Source organism: Uranotaenia lowii, chromosome 3 (genome assembly GCF_029784155.1).
Source record: "Uranotaenia lowii strain MFRU-FL chromosome 3, ASM2978415v1, whole genome shotgun sequence".
NCBI lineage: Eukaryota > Metazoa > Arthropoda > Insecta > Diptera > Culicidae > Uranotaenia > Uranotaenia lowii.
The window spans coordinates 323,673,064-323,694,696 of NC_073693.1; the positions used below are offsets into that span (position 1 = coordinate 323,673,064).

The 21,633-nt window shown below is 33.2% G+C and overlaps 1 protein-coding gene across 1 annotated transcript in view; it reads right to left on the reverse strand.

Annotated features, from left to right (window-relative positions):
- Positions 1 to 1,016: 1,016 nt before the first annotated feature.
- The window catches only part of LOC129753803 (putative lysozyme-like protein), a 78,486-nt gene continuing 57,869 nt past the window's right edge, over positions 1,017 to 21,633 (reverse strand). Inside the window, exon 4 of the mRNA XM_055749652.1 lies at positions 1,017 to 2,662. Coding sequence (XP_055605627.1) covers positions 2,576 to 2,662 — 87 coding nt within the window. The 3' untranslated portion in view covers positions 1,017 to 2,575. The remainder of the gene's footprint in view (positions 2,663 to 21,633) is intronic.

The following is a 21,633-nucleotide window of genomic DNA, read 5'->3' on the forward strand; positions in this document are numbered from 1 at the left end:
GTCTGAAACTACACAATAAATATTTAAAAAAAGGTTTTTTTTTTCATTTGACAAACTTGTTGAAGAGGCAAAAGATTTAATTTTTGCTATAAACAATTTCTTGAATTAAATTTGGTTTAAATTTTGATGGAAACATTTGTCGAAATTCGAATTTAACAGAATGGGAAAAAGTAAACAAAAAGTAAATTATTATGACTTTTTTCGCAGAAGTCAAAATTTCGTTTGATTCGTTTGACGTTTGATCATTTTCAAATCAATAAACCATTTTTTCCGAATGTTTTGTAATGTTCTACTATTTTGTTAAAAAAGTGCTGAAATTTATTGAATAATTTAAAACTATTTTGAAACGTCATTTCAAATCACGAAACATGATAGAAGAAAAAAAAACCAATTTAATATTTAGATTTGAGGCTCCCAAATTCACCTTAAAAAGCTCATTTTTTTTTTTTTGCACCTCGAAATATGTCAATTTTGTTGCCTTGTATAATTTATCAAAACCCTTATGAATGAAAAGTTGAACATTCAGAAGAAAAATATTTAATTGGGACAAAAATTGGATCTTTGAAAATCACTCCGATTCAGCATATAATTTGTGATGAACAATTTTTTTGATAGTCAAAGTGATTCGCTATAAAGTAATGGATATGACGTTTTAGATTTTTCATGAGGGGGGGGGGTGGTAAATCCCCTAAAAGCACCCCTCCCCCGTTCGCAACTTTATCTCTTCTTTCAGTTAAGTATAAAAAAAAGCACAAATGCACAAAAATGTGCATAACAATTTAATTAACATTTAAACAAAGAGCAAACTGTTATCAGATAAGACTAAGATACGCACTTTGTCAATTTTAAAAATTAATTTTTTTTTGATAAAATCTAAATAAAGAAATTCGAAAAATTTTGCTATCGACGAAGAATTTCAATGAAGAATATGATTTTTTTTTATTTCAGAAATTTTCTTTTCAATTTTCAGTTCAAGTTTTGTTCCATTTGTTTTCAACTTTGAAGTGTACCTTCTTTTCGTGTTATTCAAAATTCCGAATCCCAATTTGATAAAAACAAATCAATTACCTATATGAATATTTTGTTTTTCTTACTTTGACTTCCTATTGGTTCATTAAAGCAAATTTGAGTGCTTCAAATTGATTTGTTTTTAATTATTCGTTGAAAAGTTTACTTGTAAAATTTAACGAAATATTGGTCATTACCCACGTTAAATGCTTAAAGATCAACGTTACACTCTCACCATGTAATACTGCAATCATCCACGTTTCGATGGCTTCCTGGGACTAAAACTCACTTTACTAGCATGATAAAATAGAGTTAACTTAAAGGTTAAAGTTTATATCGGCACTTGTTTTTTCTTATTTTTATATTTACGTTCCACTGTTAAACCATTCTATGATCATCTTTATAAGATTGGCAGAAACGTTCTCTTGAAGTTAACAACATTTTATTCCGCACTTATGACAACAACAATGAGATTTTTTAAAAAGAAAACACTAAACTAATAACCCTTTCCATGGAGAGAACTTATGTAAGATTATGGCTTCTCGTGCAGTTCCAATTTCGTTGGACGTTTCAAATTCTGCTAAACACTTGCCTTATTTAAAGTTTTATATGTATGTAAGAGAAATCTTTTAGACATTTACACTTAAAGCAAAAATAAAAAGAAAGCTACGAATAATTTCGTACGTAATGCTTAGAAATCCAATGCTGAGTAGAATATTTTTAAGAACAAAAAAAAATTAATCACATTCACTTTGGGTTAAAAACATCTTTTTCCTCCATTCTACGCTAAATTTTAGCTAACGATGAGTTTGGTCGATTATACTTTCTTCTAATCAATGGATTGATTTAAGAGAATAAAAAAACATAAAAAAACTGGAGATCACAATCCGCCGAAGGGATTAAAAACTTGGGTAGAAAATTTCGTTTAAAAATATGTATGGTCTTATTCTACTGGCTGTTTCAGAAGAAACTCGCGCCTCGTACCGGATCATTTAGCTAGCAATTATCCTAACTGTGTTTAAAATGCAGCGAAAAATAAACCTGTGTGAGGAGACCCTCCGGGGCCCTCGAACATCCGGTCCTGAAAATGTTGAGCTACTGCTACTGGAGTTTGAGGCGTTCGTCTACGCATCAACATCATCAACAATAACATGTGGTAAAAGAGTATAAGAAAGAAGCTTTAAAAAAATTATGGGTAAATTCGCTCTAATAGCGTGAGATCCACCCCTTCTGGCAAATCAAAACAAAACCACAAACATGCAGAACACAGAAACAGGTTCAGGTTCAAGTGCGCTTCACTCCCGGGGTGCAAGAAATACACGCCTCGACTCTTGGTGCGTGTGTCATCCGCGTGGTCTCGTTTCCTTGATGCGTTTTCTTTAAGTGGCGTGCGTAAGACGAGTTTGCGTTTGCGGGACCAGCCTGATGCGTAAAAAGAGGACAGTCGTCTGCGCGTCTAGTTGCGCGTATCGGGATCGAAGCTGACCTGCGGGGACTGTGTTGTTCTTAATTTTTTTTTGCCAATCTCGATGGGACAAGGATCTCTGGAGGTGCTTCCTTCTAGCTTCTACCGCGCGGCCAGCAGTCCACAGCCCAGGGCGATTAGGGTGGCAGTTACGGCTAGCGTTGGCCAAACGAGTGTCTGCTCCAGAAACTGTAACGATAAAGCAGTCAAGAGAAAAGTGGTTGTTAGCAATTAGTCTTAAACAGGATGATTGATTATATAATGTTAAACTTCAAGGGGCATGAAGTGTGATGGAGTACTTCGGGTAGCCCATGGGTCATAAGAAGACATTGGAAGAACTGTCCAGCGACCAGGTTTTGGCTGATTTATACCTGGGGAACAAACCAGTAAAGTCACTTGAAAAAGGTAAGAAATAGATTTTATCATATCATTTATTACCAAATTATTGAAACCATTATTAGATATCTTTAATATCTTATTTTTTGTGATCTATAAAAATGCCAAAAATCTGGAATCCATTTTTAGACACAGCTAACATTTTAGGTAAACTGCGAAATTTATTGAGGAATTCTGATATTAAAAATATCAATTATAAGATATCTGATGTTCTGTACTTATTTTTTCATTTTTATTTTCATAAAGGGTTCAGCACAACGAAAATGTTCGGATACCTTTCATTTAAATCTTACTTGAGGCTTAGGGAGAAAATATGTTGAGAAAATTTTTGCATCTTACGATGAAAGTCCATACATCACTAACTTTAACATTGAAACAATCAGAAAAGGTAATTTATTCCAGATTTGTATCTCATTCAGGTGCATTCTTGTGTGCATTTTTAAGTCCGCTTTGCAGATCAAATCTTCACCTAAGTTTATCCGTTTGGAAATTATATTGGATTTTAGATAACTCATAACTACTAAGAATTTAAAAGCTTATTTCAACGCAATTATCTCAGTTTCGTCACGCATCATTGATGAATGTAAGCACGGATTTCGCAAAAAGCGATCAACTTTGTCGAGATAAATAGTGTGCGTCCCCTTTATCAGCTATGCTACCCGATTTCTAAAAGACCGAATTTAAGCTAAGTATTAACCTTTCGACCAATTACTTTGTTTGAAATGGAAAGGCTTTTGAAAGGAAGCTTGTAGGAAGGTTCGGGCGATCATTTATTATCTAGTTTACAAAGCTAAAATTCAAAGAGTAATGATTTTTCGGAATTTCAGATATCACTCACTATATAGGAACGTAAATATAAGGTTTAAAAATAATTTTGAGAAAGCTGATTTGAGATGGATAGGGGGTGTTGGTGGGGATGCAATTGCAGATGAGTCTCCTCCCCTTTTTATGTTATTGATCAAAAATCAGAAATATTTTGGAAAATATGAAATTAGCGAAAAAATTTGTGAAATCTATAAATTTATTTCCTCAATATTCTTATTTCGATATCCTTCTTACAACTAATACACCCTTTAATATTCACTGCGAAAAAAATTTGATAAAAAGAAAACTTTCGTACTTTGTACATCTGGTAGCTTAAAAATGATTTCTTTTTAAAGAAAACAATCTTCAAGATATCTACAATATTTTCCTGAGCTTGTTCATATCACCGCTAGGCTCACAAAAAAAAAATTATAATGGTTCTCATATTGCAACTATACTTTTGAAAAAAAAAAAAAACATTTGCGGAAAATTTTTGTTGATCATTGTAATAAATTTAAATCTGATTGTAAAACTCTGATATTTTTTATAATTTTCCTGATGGTTCAGAAAATATCGTATTATCTTTATCAATTATGGTTTCGGTTCTTAAATCTGTGAAGTAAAATTATCGAAATTAGATTCTGAAGCTCTGATACACGATTTTTAATTGTGTTTAAACTTAAACGGAGGAATCAGTAACAAATATGCAATAAGTGATTTATGAAAAAAAACGTGAATAGTCGTATTTTTTACGTGCACCATATTTCCATTTTTTTTAAAATAATTTTTAAACAGAGAATTTCAAGAAATGCAAGAATATAGACGGATAGAAGATTAGAACAAGGTCTAAGATGTTGAAAATGATCGGGAAAAAAATCGATTTGACATCACTGCACTATGGGGTTTCAGGCGGCAAAAAGTCAAAAAACTGAACTTTATCGGATCCCTTTTATATTTTTGCTTCTTAATAACTTAATAATTAACTAAGATATTTCCAATTTTTCGATTCATTATCTTGGATACTGAACGCACCACAAACATCAGACTTTTAAAAATTGAAAAATTAATATGATGAAGAAGCAAAATTTAAATCACATATATTTCTATGTAAAACATTTTTTTTCTTAAATTTAAAGTACACCATATGAAAGCTTATTTTAAAAAGCTATCATTTGAACCATTCAAAATTTTTACTCACTAATTTTGTCTATGATAAAAAATGAGTAAATAATTTTTTTTCAAAAATCAAAAACTTTAAAGCCTTGCAAAAAAAAAATCCTTGTATTTCCCCATACTCTTTTCACTATCAAGATCTAGTTCAAGGTCCTAAAAATACAACGGAAGAGATTCGAGGTACCTTAAAGTATCGTTTTTGAGTTATAGTCAAATAAAGCTGAAAATATCATGAAAATGGGTAATTTTTACCCATTAATGAGTATAAATTCAACAAAGTTGATGTCGGTTTGTCAACAAAAATGTTTATCATGATTGATTATTCATTTCACACCTTTTTCCTTTGAGTTTCATGAAATGCCTTTATGATATTTATCATTTCATGATCAATTAGTCTAAAACCCAGTTTTCGAAAGAAATTAAAAGTAGGGTCAAAAATAACCCCAGCCATCCTACTTCAGTAGTTGTTCTTAAAAATTTTGGTATGAATTTATTTTTGGACATTTAAAATAGTAATTTTCGTGAAAAAAAATTTCAAAAATTACATAAAAGTTCAAAACACCTAATTATACTTTTTGCCACCTCATTGTATGGAACTGCCCCATAGTGCACTGCTGAACAAAGTTGCAGAAATTACAGAAAATCTACATAATCAAAGAATTTTTAAAATTTTCACAAAATTCACAGATTTTCAAACCTTTGTACAGATTTCTAAAGTTATAATTTTTTGTGCCATTTTATATTTTTTATTTCTGACTTAAGATATGAAAACAAGGTAATGTAAATTGATTTTTTTTTTCAATTAAAACTGTAAGAAATTTCCAATTTGTTGATTTTTGACATGATTTCTCTATGAACTCCATAGAAAATGCGTCACAGAAAACCAAACACAAAGAATTTTAGGTTCAAATCACAGACTTCGAGAATTTTGTTTGTCAAAAACACAGATTTTTTTTTTGGCAGCCTTGCTGCTGGGTGACTATCGAGGTATTGCAAGACTACTTTTCGAGCAATACTTCGCGAGACACAATCAGCGATGTCAATTGAATTTATTGTTTTTCAATGCCAAAGGACATACCTCACTTAAATAGCTCAAAAAAATTATTAAGAGGCGAATGAATTCTAAATTTAAAGTCTACAAAATAAACAAAACAAACAAACAAAATAGCTTAAATTATTTTTGCCTTATAAGATACGAAGTTCCAGCCTCGACAAAATTGTTCAGCGGAAAATTTCTTTGAGAAAATTTTAAAATTAGAACAGAAACCATAGTCAGTTTCCGTTCCACAGAAATAAGAAAAATGATATTGATTTTTCAGTACAAAAATATTAATTTTTTTCTAAATAAATCTAAAAGTTTAAATTTACTGATGTCTATATTACCTTCAAATTCTGCAAAAAATCATGAGTAAGTTAAGAACCAAAAACAAAGCTGTTTGTACCCCAGGGTTTGAAAAATTTAAAAATGCCCCATAATCGAATCAGTCTATTTGAACATTCTTAATAAACGCAATAGTAGTGACACAAAATCCTCTCTTCTAATTTATTGTTGATGGAATCTATTATGTTTTTAACGCTCTAACTCGAATTTAGAAATCAGTAGAAGAATGTTTTAAACTTTATTCCGCAATATTTCATATCCCATAACTGTTTTGCAGTAACTGTATTTTTCACGGCCGTTCATAATATGAATACTTAAAATTGATGGATTTAAAATGGAAATCCAAAATTTAAATTGTGATTTTAAGATTTTGTTAACGTTTTTCATTTCGAGTTTTATAACTCATTTTTGAATGATGGTAAATTGGACGGTTCAGTAAATTAATGCAAGATTACTCTTTTTCTAGCTTCTTATTTGGAAATCTTATCATGAATTAATTGTAAACGCAAGTGAAAATAGTATTGGTATTAAAGCTGAAATCAAAGTTTTTTCTTCTTCATATAGAAAATATCTTCGAAATTCTAAAATAAAAATCCTTATATTTAAGGATCATTGGTTCCAAAAAACTTCAATGCGGCATCAACATTTGTTATGTATCAATACTTATTTCTCATTGTAAAGCAGTACTCGTTCGAGCTGTGCTATTTTTTGATATTCTGGAATGTATCTTCTTGAATGAAATATTCTAGTCAGGATTTGGTTTTATTCTGTATCGGAACTTTCAATAAGAAATCAACTTATTTCAATCCTTCAACTTCATGTTTTAACACTTCTGTTTAAATCACTTTCAACAGAAAATAATATACAACAACGAAAAAAAAAATAAACAAAAAATGCCTTTTCTACGTTCCACATAACTGTTCTTAATTTTTTTTATTTAACGAAACAAAATTTATTAAAATTTTATAAACATTTATAAATGGATATAATTTTTAAAAGAAAAATAAGTTAGACTACCAGTTGAAGGCATACGCTTCTGAAGAGCCTACTGGAAAATGATCCCTTCAATATAAAATTCGACTGAATTAATTTCCCTCCATAAAGGCAATCTACCACTCAACATCATTTTAACGTACGCCGCAAGAACAAAAAACCACACTCACTTAAATATATGACTTTTTCAAATTTGTCATTTCATTAAAATTAAAAAAAAAAATGAAGAATTCAGAAGCCCTGAAAGTGGAGCAAATACTAAATTCATAACCATTTGCTTGAGTCAATTTAGGTATATGAGGACAAATAAGATAATTTTTTTTATTTCGTAATGTAGCTAAAAAGTACAGTAAATAAATGGTCAGTAAATTCAAACTTAAATCTTTGAGTAACTCAACAAAAGTTATTTGGTGAAATTCAGTCCAGGAAACTGCAAGTTATATCTGTTCAAATATGTGGGCCGACTTTTTTTTTCAACTTTTAACCTTTAGGTTATTAATAACTTTTCATAAAAAGAATTACTTCCATTGGAGTGAAATATTTTGAAAATAAATAAAATTCTGATGTTGTGACAACTAAAAAAAGTTTCGAGTTTTTTTTTTTAGAAATTCTTGCATCTGAGGGTATTTTTTTGACAGATTTTTGACGCATGGGGGGGATAGGGCGGGAGATCACTCTGCGTATGCCAACACACCAAAATACAATTATTTGCTAGGATGCAGAGGTGACCTCGGTCATTAAGCATAAATTTCTTTCCCTCAATCCTTTTTTTAATATTTCTACCTATCCATTGACTACTAGGACGTGGCTGGCACCGTTATCGATGATCAAAAAGAGAGTATCTGTTATGTGCGTTGAGAAAGAGTTTCTAATCCCAAGCACCATTCTTTTGACCTTTGGGCAAAACTGATAGCCTCGATCAATCACGGAATTCGTTTCAACAGGGTCAAATTCCAAAACTTCACTTCTAGAGTTTTTACAAGGGAGTCATTTGAGTCCACTTCTGTTTAACTTGTTTATAAACGACCTTTGTGATAAAATTGATTCTGAATAAGTGTTGAACGCTGACGATCTAAAAATTTACCGCTCAATATCAAAATATTCAGACTGTTTGTCACTGCAGCAGGATCTCGATAAGCCCATGTTCTGGTGCCAAGTAAATGTAATGGAAGTTAATGAAAAAAGAAATGTAAGCTTAAACGTTCACTAGTAGCGCGGTTGAGATTACGCCACTTTACACAGCTGATAATGCGGTTCTTCAGAAAGTTAAAAAAAAAAAAACATATAAATTTCCATTACAAAATCATTTTTAATTCTGACAACATTGTAAGAATCAAAAAACTTAATTGAAGTGAAGATTTGAAGCCAAGGAACAATTTTCTATAAGACATCAAGTAGTTCTTGAGAGAGTGAAAAAAGTTATGGACCCTTTAGTTTTTAACATTATGTATGGGAATACATAGATGAAAAATCATAAACTTAAAAAAAATATCTGCAATTTTTGGGCTATTATAATTTTTTTTCTTCTTCAAAAAACCTACTCCTGAATTTGAAAAAAAAAAATTAATTTATGCTTGATTTTCCAAGAATTTGAAAATGATTTTGGTAAGAAAAATCACTGAGTTTCTTGTAAATTTATTACTAAGCAGTTCAGTTGATTGGCTCTGCTCTGTTATTTTTTTCTTCTATTTTCAGACACAATCTGCGGCTATTTTTTGTGCATCTTTGGTAGGAGTTTTATAGATTTTTCCTGAATGATTTTTTTTATCTGATTATAGATTTTTCCTGAATGATTTTTTTTATCTGATTATAGGCATAGGAATGAATAAAAAACATATTTCTGTTATGTATTTGATAATTATTCTGTATTATCGTGTTGTCATTATATATCCGTTTTCGTTTATTCCAAATTTAAGAATTTTTATTTTTAAGAATCAGATCCGAAAGACAATATATAAAAAGAAATGTTGTAGCATTAAAAGTGATGTGAAATCTGACTTATCGATGATTCATATCACATTGATTTTGCTCTCAGCATTACTTATTTGTAGCTTTTGAATCATAATGTTGCCTTTAATTATAAATGTATTTGTGCCTGGAACATTGTCATCCAATAACATTGTAAGGAGAGTCAGGAGCCAAATACCAGATGTGGTCTGAAAACGCTCCAAGAGCAGCATGATTGTAATTTTTGGTGCACTCTGATTAGCATCTGATATCAGAAGCCAAGAATCACCAAGGTTGTCAGTTTCCAAATTATTTATAGTGGTTCGAACTATAAAATGTTATGTTATGACAGTTGGTCATAACAAAAACAATATGTTTTAATGTAAATTTCAACATTTCAAATGTGTAACTTAAACAGTAATATTTTAAAACTGGCAGCACTGTAGAACTGTAGTTTTTAAGTTTAAAGTTTACTAACATTATAAATATTTAAAAAAAAATCTAGAAATACTAACTAAAAAAAAAAGTTACCGGGATTCTGATTATGCTGTTACATTTCTATTGATTTTGTATGAAAATATACGAAAAAGTAGAAACACAACCTCATAAATCCTTGTAATTTTTTTTCAAAATATGTTACACAACGATTTTTTTAGAAAATGACAAAAAAAAAGAAATTTAGAACATTTCATATAAATTTGAAGGTTTTTGACCTAAAACTTTGCAATTATTGTTTTATCATTGATTGGATCAAGAGTGGAGAGAGGAAGCTAGGTTTCAAAAAAGTTAGAAAATAGGGGCCACCCCTATGTTAGTTGATGTATGATATAAGATGAGATTTATTTTAATAAAAAAAAACAGTCAATTAAATTTGTTCTTGTCCCATGACTTCAGTCTAGCTGAATGCTGGTCACTCTAGTTTTGGCAGTCATGGAAAACTTTGTGCTCCAAAAAGCTCTGTTTTGTTTATTATATTCAGTTTTACTCAATACTTACTATTAAAACCCATTTTCAGTATCCTGCAATCGTAAACCTCATCATAACGGCAACAATGACACTAGCAAAGGAAACGAACCTGCTACAACTTTCTGGGGGAGCAACGACGAGGATCGAATCGATTGGAAAAGTGCCTTCAAAATATAACAATATAAAATAAAAAGGGCAATCTTTACGGAAAAGATTTGGGAGAGTACCCTAGGGCATCTTTGTGCCTGAGCTCTCAAATTCAGTTATTCATACAAGCGATTATTACCACCTACCTACTTACTAAGAGTAGAAGTGAAGCCATTGATGATGATGATGATGACACGGCGATGATGGAAGGGATGATAATGCAAAAATAAGAACTCTGATATCGGCATCGATTGGTCGCATAGAAGAGTCAATTTTCCCTCCGTGCCGAGGGGTCCAGGAATAATGAGTTTTAAATAATATGCTCCCTCGACTGGCTGGGATACTGAAAGCCTTAAAGATGGATTGCAAGAATGGGGGGATGAAAGAAGCATCCATACATTAAAGAGACCAGTCAATAGAGACGCTGATCTTTTCCTTTCCGAATCAGGGGCTCGCGTTTTTTCCTCAGTTCTGCCACTCACTCTTAGGGATAAGTTTTACTGCTGAAATAATTATTGGATAGCACCCGGTTTTGAGGCACCGGGCAATTGATCGATCGATGATATGCTACTGAAGCGAGTCCATCATCGATCGGTGTCTAATGTGCCAAGGAGTTGTTTTATGTTATGGGTACAACTTTTATCCACACTGTATTGGCTTGGATTGGATAGATAACGGTCTTCGCTACTGTAGATGTTGATGTTTGCTGACTGGGGTGATGATTTAGTTGATGGTTTTATGCCTCATAAAAGGCTAATCAATATTGGTGTTGCTTACAGTGCACAATTAGGGGAGAGTCAACACTTTTTTTGCTCTAGGTTTAATGAGTATATTGAGCACCGCAGCCGGGAAAGCGAAGGTGAAAACAAATAAATATTGATTAATTGTGGCACATTTTCAATGGATGCTGGGTCAGTGATATCTCATGTTTGTTAATATTGAACTACAATGTTTTGTTTATAATCGACTCATTTCAAAGCAGAATTTTTGCTCTTGATGAACCAAATCTTTTGAATTTTTAATGACAAATCCTTCCATTTTTATAGCAACGTTATTTATGTTTTAAAATAACAGAAAACCTTTCAACTATTAAGCAGTTTTTTAAGGTGATTAAGATTAAATATTTTAATAGTTTGATGACTTATAACTTCTAAATATGAGCATAGTCATCAAGCTCAGCAGACTTTTAGAACTGTAAAAAGTTCAAAAATCATTTAAATGCTGTAGGCAGGTTGAAGTTAAAGTAGCCCAATCAAAATTAATAATAAAAAATTATATTGTCAACTTAATATAGGATTTACGGTCGCCATGTTTGTTATGTTTAGAAGATTTTTGTTCGGTCTACCACTACCAGAAATTGAACGCTTATGACTACCCGAAGATGCTTTTAAAAATATCTTCTTTATTTTTCGAGAATTCTTAAAATTGTTTCCGCCTTAATATGATGCTGTGTTATTTAAAAAAAAGACAATTTTTAAACAAATAGAAAAACGTGAAAAAATGAAAATTGAAATAATTTTCAAAAATGACTTCAAAAACAGCAGAAGCCGTTTGTTCAAAGTCTTTCAAAATCATCGTTGCAAAGTTCAGTGATATAGTTTTAAATTTATCATTAATTTTTATTATTGTACGATCAGGAAAATCTACAACAGAGCCAGACATCTGTCTACTGAAAAGCAAAATAAATAACACTATTTTTTTTCCTGTGGATGAAACTAACCCACACTAACCCAGTCTCAAAACGATGGATGAAATGAAATAATCATCAGTTCAAAAATAGACTACAGTGCCGATTTAAAATTTTTAAAATATTTAAAAAAAAGTTATTAGTTTAAATAAGAGTTTCGATGATTTTTTTTGGAATTTTTTAAAAATATGTAAGAAAAATTGGTAAAGCTATTTGAAAAAAGGAAAAAAAAATAAAATGTTCATTCATTTCATCAGCATTGTCGGTAAAAGTTATGTTCTTCAGTAAAAACATTTCACGATTATGAAATTCCAGAGGTTCCATGAGGAACAAATTAATGATGTGTGATGAAAATGCTTTTTATCAAATTCTACTCGCTTATTTCAATATCTTCTCATTCCTTCTAACTTCCTATCCGCCTTTAATTTTTATAATCTTTAAATGTTGTTACAAAAAGAAAATAACTTTCACCAATATAGTCTCTATATTTAATTGACAATCAAAACTAACGGTGATTAAACTCTCCACAAAAATATAAAACAAATAAAGATGAGAGAGATAAGCTTTCATCATTCAAGAAAGAAGTACTTACAATAAAAACGTCTTACAATTTTAAAAACCTATTCAATGAATTTGAATAAGAATTCAAAATTCAGAATCTTGTTGCTTTATGTCGGAATTTTAGGTCAGATTTTGTTTTCAGATCACCTTCCGTTTTGGTGATATGATGTTTATTTTTTTTTAAATGAGTTTGTATATTATGCTTATTTCAAGTCAAAAATTATATTTTGAGGAAGATCTAAAACAGTTTCTTTAATTTTAAAGTTTTTAAAAATTAGAAAAACTAATATTTTAAATTAATAAAGAAAGGTGAAAACGGTTTTATTTTTCTAAATAAATTAGTTGAAATCTGCAAAACTTTTTGATCTTTGCATCTGAAATATTTAAACTTCAACTTATTTAATACTTCTTTTAAAAAATGTGCAAATCTGTTATTTTACAGAATGAGGAAAAGTAAACAAATGGAAAACTTCAATAACTTTTTTCGCAGAAATCCAATAACCTGCGATCTTGGGGAAAGTTGATAAAAACCTTTTTTTTAATTTTTTTAAAATGTTTTAAAGTTTTGTCAGAAATGTGCCCAGTTTTCTTATACATATTTTTTTAATTTATTTTCAAAAGTTTCAAGGCACCCTTATTTATTAAAATTAGCTCTTTAATTCTTTTCATTTCGAAAAAGGTTTATTTTGTGGCCTTGTGTAATTTATCAAAGCCCTTTTGAATGAAAAGTTAAGCATTTTTGAGAACAAGACAACACAAATTAAAATTAAGTCTGATAATGTTTTATTGAATATTTCATATCAGTATAAAATTAGAAATGAAATAAACAATTATTTTTTATTTTCAAAGTGATTAGTATTTAACTGATGGATGAACTTGTTAGTTTTACTTCTTAATAAAAACCAATTTTGAAGTTGAGATAGGATTTCACTAAGTAGTACCCTGTCTTAAATTTTTATTATTTTCAAATTTTCGAATTTTCTAATTTTCTAGAAGCTGCAAAATGACTCACATTTTCAAAATGTTTATTGTATCACAAATAACTCATATTTTTCAATTTTTTTAAATTAATTTATGGAGAGTAATTTATGGGTTTGGACCAAATTTAACCGGATATAGCTGGATTTTTGGTTGTCCATTTTTTTATGAAATGCCTAGATTTTGCCAGGTTTTATGTAAATTTCCCGGACTTGTCCGGTCCGGATACGTATTAAAAAAATTCTAGCAACCTTTATCTAACTATATTTTGAATTTCCATTGATTCTCATGAAATTTGATAAGCTTATAGGATCTATGATTTGGTCATGATTCAGAAGAATATTTGAGAAACTGTTATTTATTTATGTTTTGGGAGTAGTGGAAAATATTAAATAAAATTACACAGTCATTCATATTGAAAAAGCTTCAAAATATGGTACAGGTGTACTATGAATGGATTTTTGAGAAACAAAACCTGAAGATTCTAGCAAATATCAGTTTAGCTCGTGATCAGGAAGGTTATTTGTCAAGAAGTCAAAAACGAAGAATATAGTGGTTCAACTTTATGAAATCTTTATATAAAAATGGCAAATAAGTACAATTTATAATACCTTGTAGTCCAGAATAATGAGAATCTATTCTACATAAAATAAGAAAGAAATTGAGAGGAGTTTTGTTTTCAACTTTTAGTTGAAGTAAAGAAAGAAAGAAAAAACTTAAAAAAATCGTGATTCTATACTAAAATGTTCAAATTCATCTCAAAACCCAATTTTTTTTGAATAAGGTGTAAAATATGTCGAACAAAAATATACAAATTATTGCAAAGTAAAATAAATTAAAAATTCTGATATCTATTCGTCTATTAATGTAATCAAATCTTTACGAAATTAAAAAAAATCAAACCTTTCTTAGCATTTATTTGGCAACTCCAAATCTTGTTGATAGACATTCATAGGCTGTACAAGAAAAACGCTTTTAAAAGTTATTTAAAAAAGAACTTTGTGCATGAATTTTGGGAACAGGCCTTAGTCTCCAATATCGAATTTTCAGTAACATAAGACTCACTAAGGTTGCCCGATTGCCCGGATTTTGCCAGAATATTTTAACTAAATTCACAAAATCAAATAGAAATGAAATTCTTTTAACAAAGGTAATAAAAAAAATGCCTGATGAGTTTTTTAATGAAAAAAAAAACAAATTTTCGAGTTTTTTTTCTTTTGATTTAAATAAAAGAATTCTTAAATTTGCCTGGATATTGCTTAGATTTTGGGTTATGAACTTTGAGATCGAATGCCCGGATACTGCAGGGGTTTTAAATAAAATAGCCTGGTTTTGCTTTGCCCAGTTAGGAGCGGAAAAATATTTGGTGAGCTAAGGTTTGAATAATTTCCGATGTTCTGGTTCCTATTTTTTTTTATGAAAACAAAATTGGTTTCCTGTGACCTAATTGTGAAATCTATATCCAGCTTATTATTCTTGATTTTTAGTACGATTATTCATTGGAACAAAATCCTGATTCAAGTGTTGATTTTGCATTTAAAACAAAAATCATTTATTTTCCATGTTCGAAACTCATCATCCTGAAATATTAAAAGAAAATATTTAAAATTACAAACCATTTTTAAGATTTGGATTTGAAATTGTTACTTTAACTTACTTAAAATTCAAAATTACCCAAAACAAAACACAAAACAGATTTTTATTTATAAAGTAAGATCTGAACTCATTTTCAAAATTGCGTTCATTAAAAAATCTAAATTTTAATTTTATTTTTATTTCACAGGATTTTAATGATAAAATAAATTTTTAATTATATGTCATTTATTGTTGATAAAATAACACGTAGTCTTAGTCTTCAGGTTCAGGAAAATTCAGCTGGAAATATATTTTATTGGTTTGCTGTTTAACATTATTAATATTGTAGATACATCAAACACAAAAATTTGAACTAAAATCTGAATACATAGAGATAAAAAGAGGTGAAAATAAATCTGATTTGTCAAGTCTTTCTTTCAAATGATGCCATCCAGATCCCCTATTTATGTTTTCAGGCTTAAAAAAATTGACCAAATTGACTTATTTTCGGAAACAATGATTTTTAAAGAATAACTTTGACACATTGTGGACCAACTACGAGATATCTCTTTGTTTCGCTCGCCAGCAGTGTGCTTCCCTTTGAATGGACAACTCGGATGGACTGTATTTAATTTTTAAACTCTATGCGACAAAATTGAACACAACATTTGGCGTAACTCAAAAATGCTAAAGAATTTTGTCATGAGTTTTCTGAGCATAGAGGCTTGTGATATAGTTCAGTTGGCAAGTCTATTGACTCCTGAGCCGATGTCCGCAAGTTCGAGCCCAAGAGTAAACATCGAATACAGTTGTACCGGATAAGTTTTTCAATAACGATCCGCCAACTGCAACGTTGATAAAGTCGCGAATGCCATAAAAATGGTAAAACGACTATAGTCGAAACAAAAAAATGAGTTTTCTGAGACAAAGAATGCCGAATTTTTGTGTTGTTAGGTTTTTCACGATAGGACATTTTTTGGATGGTGAAATAAACACATTTTAGAATAACATAATTTATTATTCATTATTCATGTACCGGAAAGATGTTGGCTTTATTTATTGAAAAATCAGCACTGGAATTCCATCAAATATGTATATGTGCTCTGATCAACATCGATAGACAATCTAGCGGTTTAAGAGGATAAGACTTTCATTCCATTTTTTTATGGTAAGGGCGTCTAAAAGTACAAAATCGAAATTGCAAAGTTATTTCTAAGCACTTATAAAAATCCATAAATTATCTTTAAAAGCAATAAATAACAATCTACTTACGTTTTGTGACTTGGGAGTTATGCTGGTTTAAGCTACTTCTTTATCAAAATCGTCAGCTTTTAAAATAGATTTTATTTATAATAGTGTTTTGGTTGTCATGAAGAAATCAACAATAACAAATGGCTACCGTGATGGAAAAGTGAGATGTGAACTAGCGCCATCCTCTGGTGGGGACATTGCCTAGCTCTCTGGCTTCTCGTTAAAAGTTTGCGAAGAATGAAAACGAATTGTCCTGTCTGTTTGTCTGTGTTATCACTTCTAAACTTTTCTTCATGTATGCATTTTTCAAGCAAAAATGTAACAATTTTGTCAAAAACCCCCCTCTCCCCTCTCCACCTTTATTAAGGCAGTTCTTCCTGTGGCCTTGCTTCTTTATTTAAAAATAGAACAAATTTAATATTTTCTGGATACACCACTCTAAATTTAAACTTAGTTGAGTGCCTTTTTTTCGTTTTATCAGATTTTCAAAGCACTTGAATCTGATTAATGAAAATTATCTTTTTGAATCTTTCAATTTTTAATGTGATCTAATCATTGTTTCTTCTGTACTGAACGCTTATTAAATTTAACAGATTCTTGTTTTCAAGCCAAAAAGACTAAAAAAAAATCAATCATAACGAGTTAATCATTAAAGTGAATTGTTTAAAGATTTGTGTACCAAAAAATTATCCCGTTGAAGAACTTATTTTTATAGCAAAGTATCAAATTCATTCAATATGTGAACCATTGGAAAAATTCTGAGTCAGTAAAACAATATGACAGAACCCATAAACAAATTTCGAAAATTTTAAGCTGTCTGTTTTGGGTTGAGTTTGAGGATTTTTTTTGGGTGTATAAGCACCTGGAACTTTGGCGACGACTTTTAGCATGAAAACACGGACACGAATTGGAACTTGGAACGTTTTAACCCTTGCCCAACAAGGCAAACTGGAACAACTGGCTAGAGAGGCTAGCCGCCTCAAACTTGAAATTCTGGGACTGAGCGAAGTCCGTTGGCCTAATACTGGAGAACACAAGACACAATCCGGGCAAGTCCTGCTTTACTCTGGCATACGAGGAGAACATGCTACTCGGGAACGAGGAGTTGGTTTCCTATTAAGCCCGCAGGCCTACGCGGCCCTCATTAGATGGGAACCGATAAACGAAAGAATAATCGTAGCGAGATTTAGAACACGGGTTAGAAACCTTACAATGGTCCAGTGTTATGCGCCAACTGACGTTGCCGACTTGCAGGAGAAAGAGCAGTTTTACAGTCAACTGAACAGCGTGGTAGAGAAAATTCCGAAGGGTGACATTCAAATCCATTTGGGCGACTTCAACGCAAAGATTGGCTCCGACAATCAGGACCTTGAGTGCATCATGGGGCGCCATGGTCTAGGACAGATGAGCGAAAACGGAGAGCTGTTTGTAGAATTTTGTGGCAACAACAACATGGTGATCGGTGGATCGCTCTTACCCCATCGACCAGCACATAAGGTCACTTGGGTATCCCGAGATGGCCGAACAGAAAATCAAATTGACCACATCTGCATCAGCCGAAAATGGAGAAGGAGCCTTCTTGATGTCCGCAACAAACGAAGCGCAGACATTGCATCTGACCATCACCTCGTCCTTGGCGAGATACGACTGAGAGTTGCGCGTGTCCAACGGCGCGAGGAGAAAGTCGGGTGTCGATACGACGTCCGCCGGTTGGAGAATCCAGGGGTGAAAAGGGCATACGTTGAACAGCTAGAATCCCGAGCCTCGGAGCTGCTGACAGACGGAACAGTCGAAGAACAGTGGTGTGAAATCAAGAATGCCTTTATCACGACGAGCCATGGTACTCTCGGTAAAGTTTGTGGAAGAAGGAGTGAATGGATGTCGGATGAAACTTGGAGGATGGTCGATGATCGGAGAAAGGCGAAAGTCGGAATTGAGCAGGCATGTACCGGGTCAGCCAAAGCAGCCGCCCGCTTACGATATGCGGAGCTGGAAGAGGCAGTTAAACGAGCTTGTAGACGAGACAAGAGAGCCTGGACAAACTCCCTAGCCGAAGAGGGAGAAAGAGCCGCCGCCAATGGAGATATCCGATTACTATATGACATTTCTCGCCGCCTCAGTGGTGCAAGGACTAATGCAAGAATGCCGCTGAAAGACCGAGCAGGTCAGTTATTGACCGATCGAACAGATCAGCTCAAACGATGGACTGAGCACTTCGAACAACTCTTCCGAGTCACGAATAGCGATGGCCAACAGAACCGACCCTGCCCTATCAGCACAAATGTTGCACCGTCTTTTCGCTGACATCTGGGATACTGCAACATTCCCGGCCGACTGGATGCAGGGTATCCTCGTAAAGGTCCCGAAGAAAGGAGACCTGACAGAGTGCGGTAACTGGCGAGGCATAACGTTGATCTGTACAACCCTCAAAGTACTCTGCAAGGTGATTCTGAACAGGATCCAGGAGAAAATCGACGCTACACTCCGACGGCAACAAGCTGGATTCCGATCCGGACGATCATGTGTGGACCACATCACAACGCTACGAATCATACTGGAACAAATTAACGAATTCCAGGACTCTCTTCTGCTGGTGTTCGTTGATTTCGAAAAAGCATTCGACCGACTTAACCATGAAAACAACTGGGCGGCTCTAAGGCGAAGAGGAGTACCAGAGAAACTAGTCCATCTCATCGAAGCACAATACGAGGCATTTTCGTGCAAGGTCTTGCACGACGGTGTCTTGTCCGAACCAATCCCGGTAACTGCTGGAGTGAGACAATCATAACGAGTTAATCATTAAAGTGAATTGTTTAAAGATTTGTGTACCAAAAAATTATCCCGTTGAAGAACTTATTTTTATAGCAAAGTATCAAATTCATTCAATATGTGAACCATTGGAAAAATTCTTGGAAATCCCGGTAACTGCTGGAGTGAGACAAGGATGTATTCTATCACCGCTACTTTTTCTAATCGTAATGGATGAGATTCTGATTGGATCGATTGACTGTGCACCGAAACGAGAATTGCCGTGGAATCCTTCAACAATGGAGCAACTGAACGACCTTGACCTGGCTGACGATATTGTTTTGCTCGCCCAAACACAACCAGATATGCAGAGCAAACTCGACGACCTCACCGAAAGTTCCAAGGCAGCAGGTCTCAAAGTCAATGTCGGAAAGACCAAGTCGATGGAGATCAACACAGAAAATCCCTCCAGTTTCATGGTAGCTGGGCAACAAGTTGAGAAAGTGGAGTGCTTCCAGTATCTTGGTAGCCAGATAATGCCTGATGGTGGTACCAGAAAAGACATCGAAACCCGGATCAGAAAGGCCCGATTTGCATTTGCGAGTCTCCGAAACATCTGACGGTCACGCCAGATCTCTCTACGAACTAAAATCCGAATCTTCAACTCAAACGTCAAATCCGTATTGCTGTACGGGTGCGAAACTTGGTGCACATATGCGGTAACGACGCGAAAACTGCAAGTATTTGTAAATCGCTGCCTGCGGAATATCATCCGCGCTTGGTGGCCTGGCAACTGGATCTCGAATGAGGAACTGCATCGCCGGTGTCATCAAAGGGCGTTAGAAATCGAGATTCGGGAACGTAAGTGGAGATGGATTGAGCACACGCTGCGAAGAGATGAAAACGAGATTTGCAGAGAGGCGCTAGATTGGAATCCAGAAGGTCATCGAAGAAGAGGCAGACCCAGAAACTCGTGGCGGCGAAGCCTAGCCGCTGAAATCCGAACTGTCGACGAGAATCTTGACTGGGACCAAGTGAAGACGCTGGCTCCGGATCGTCAACAGTGGAGGTCTTTTACCACGGCCCTATGCACCGGAGGATCGGCGCGGGATCATTAAGTAAGTAAGTAAGTATAAGCACGAACCTTCATCTGTCAAATGACATGAGCAGCAAATGACGCTATATCAGCCAGATGTACAAAAAGGAAATAGTGGCCTGTTTTCTTTCCGCCCCAAAATCTCTCAAGCAAACTGCGAAGGGCTGTTGCATTAGACTGAGTCGATTTGGGGTCATTTTAGAATTTTCTCAAACCATTGGATCTAAAAAACTTTGTCTTGGTCCAAAACTCATCCATGATTTTTTGCAGAATTTTTGAGTAACGTTTAAATGAGTCAATTTGAACTTTTACGTTTGAATGGGAAAATTGAATATTTTGTGCTGAAATATCAGTATTATTTTTGTTTCTTCCATAGAATCGAGCCAGCTGATGGTTTCTGTGCTCGATAAATTCACGATGTGCTTTATGAATTCACTTAAGGAAATTTTTCACTGAACAACTTTGTCGAAGATTGTAACTTCGTAGATTATTAGGCAATAAAGTTATTAGTTGTTTAACAGACGTATGTCTTTTCGCATTGATAAACAATAAATTCAATTGACATCATTGCTGGATCCTTGCGAAGTATTGCATGAAAAGAAGTCATGCAACACTTCACTAGGCACCCAGAAGTGATGTCAGTTGAATTTATTTTATAACAATGCCAAAGACATGCCCACATTCAACACCTAATAACTTTTTCGTCTATAAAATAAGAAGTTACGGTCAAAGTTTTTACAGAAAATTTACAGAATTTATCAATTGGCACATAAACCATCAGCTGGCTCGGTTTCACAGAAGAAACAAAAATGATCTTGATTTTTCCGTACAAAATATTCAATTTTCCTATACAAACCTTAAAGTTAAATATACTCATGTCAATAAACGTAACTAAAAAATTCTGCAAAAAATCATAGATGAGTTTTGGACAAAGACGAAGCTTTTCAGACCCCAGGGTTTGAGAAAATTCAAAAATAACCCCAAATCGACTCAGTCTACTGTTGAATGCTATCTGGCGATTGTTTACCACCTGAAACGTTCTCTTCTTAAAGGACCATGTCCACGCAAGTTGAATAGTGGAAAGCCCCGATCTGTACTCACTGTTAAAATTTTTCAAGACGAAAGTGAAGCGAAATCCAATAAGATCAATCCGGGGGCTGACTAAAGAAGGGAATATCTTAAATTTTTCCTTGAATCGATATGTCAAAAATGGCTTGAATGCATCATCAAAGGAAAAAGCAAAGCGCAATTTTATAACAGAACGAATTAAAGCATTGCGACTTGAGCGCTTGAAGTGATTTCTACCTAAGTTGCAGTAGAAGGAGTTGATCAACGTGTTCTCAGACGACAAACTTTTTTTGATTGATTCAGTGTCCAATTCATGTAAAGCTAGATTGAGCTTGCTAGATTACCCGGTTTTATCCGGGTGTGTCCGGATATTTAATGGAAAAATTTGG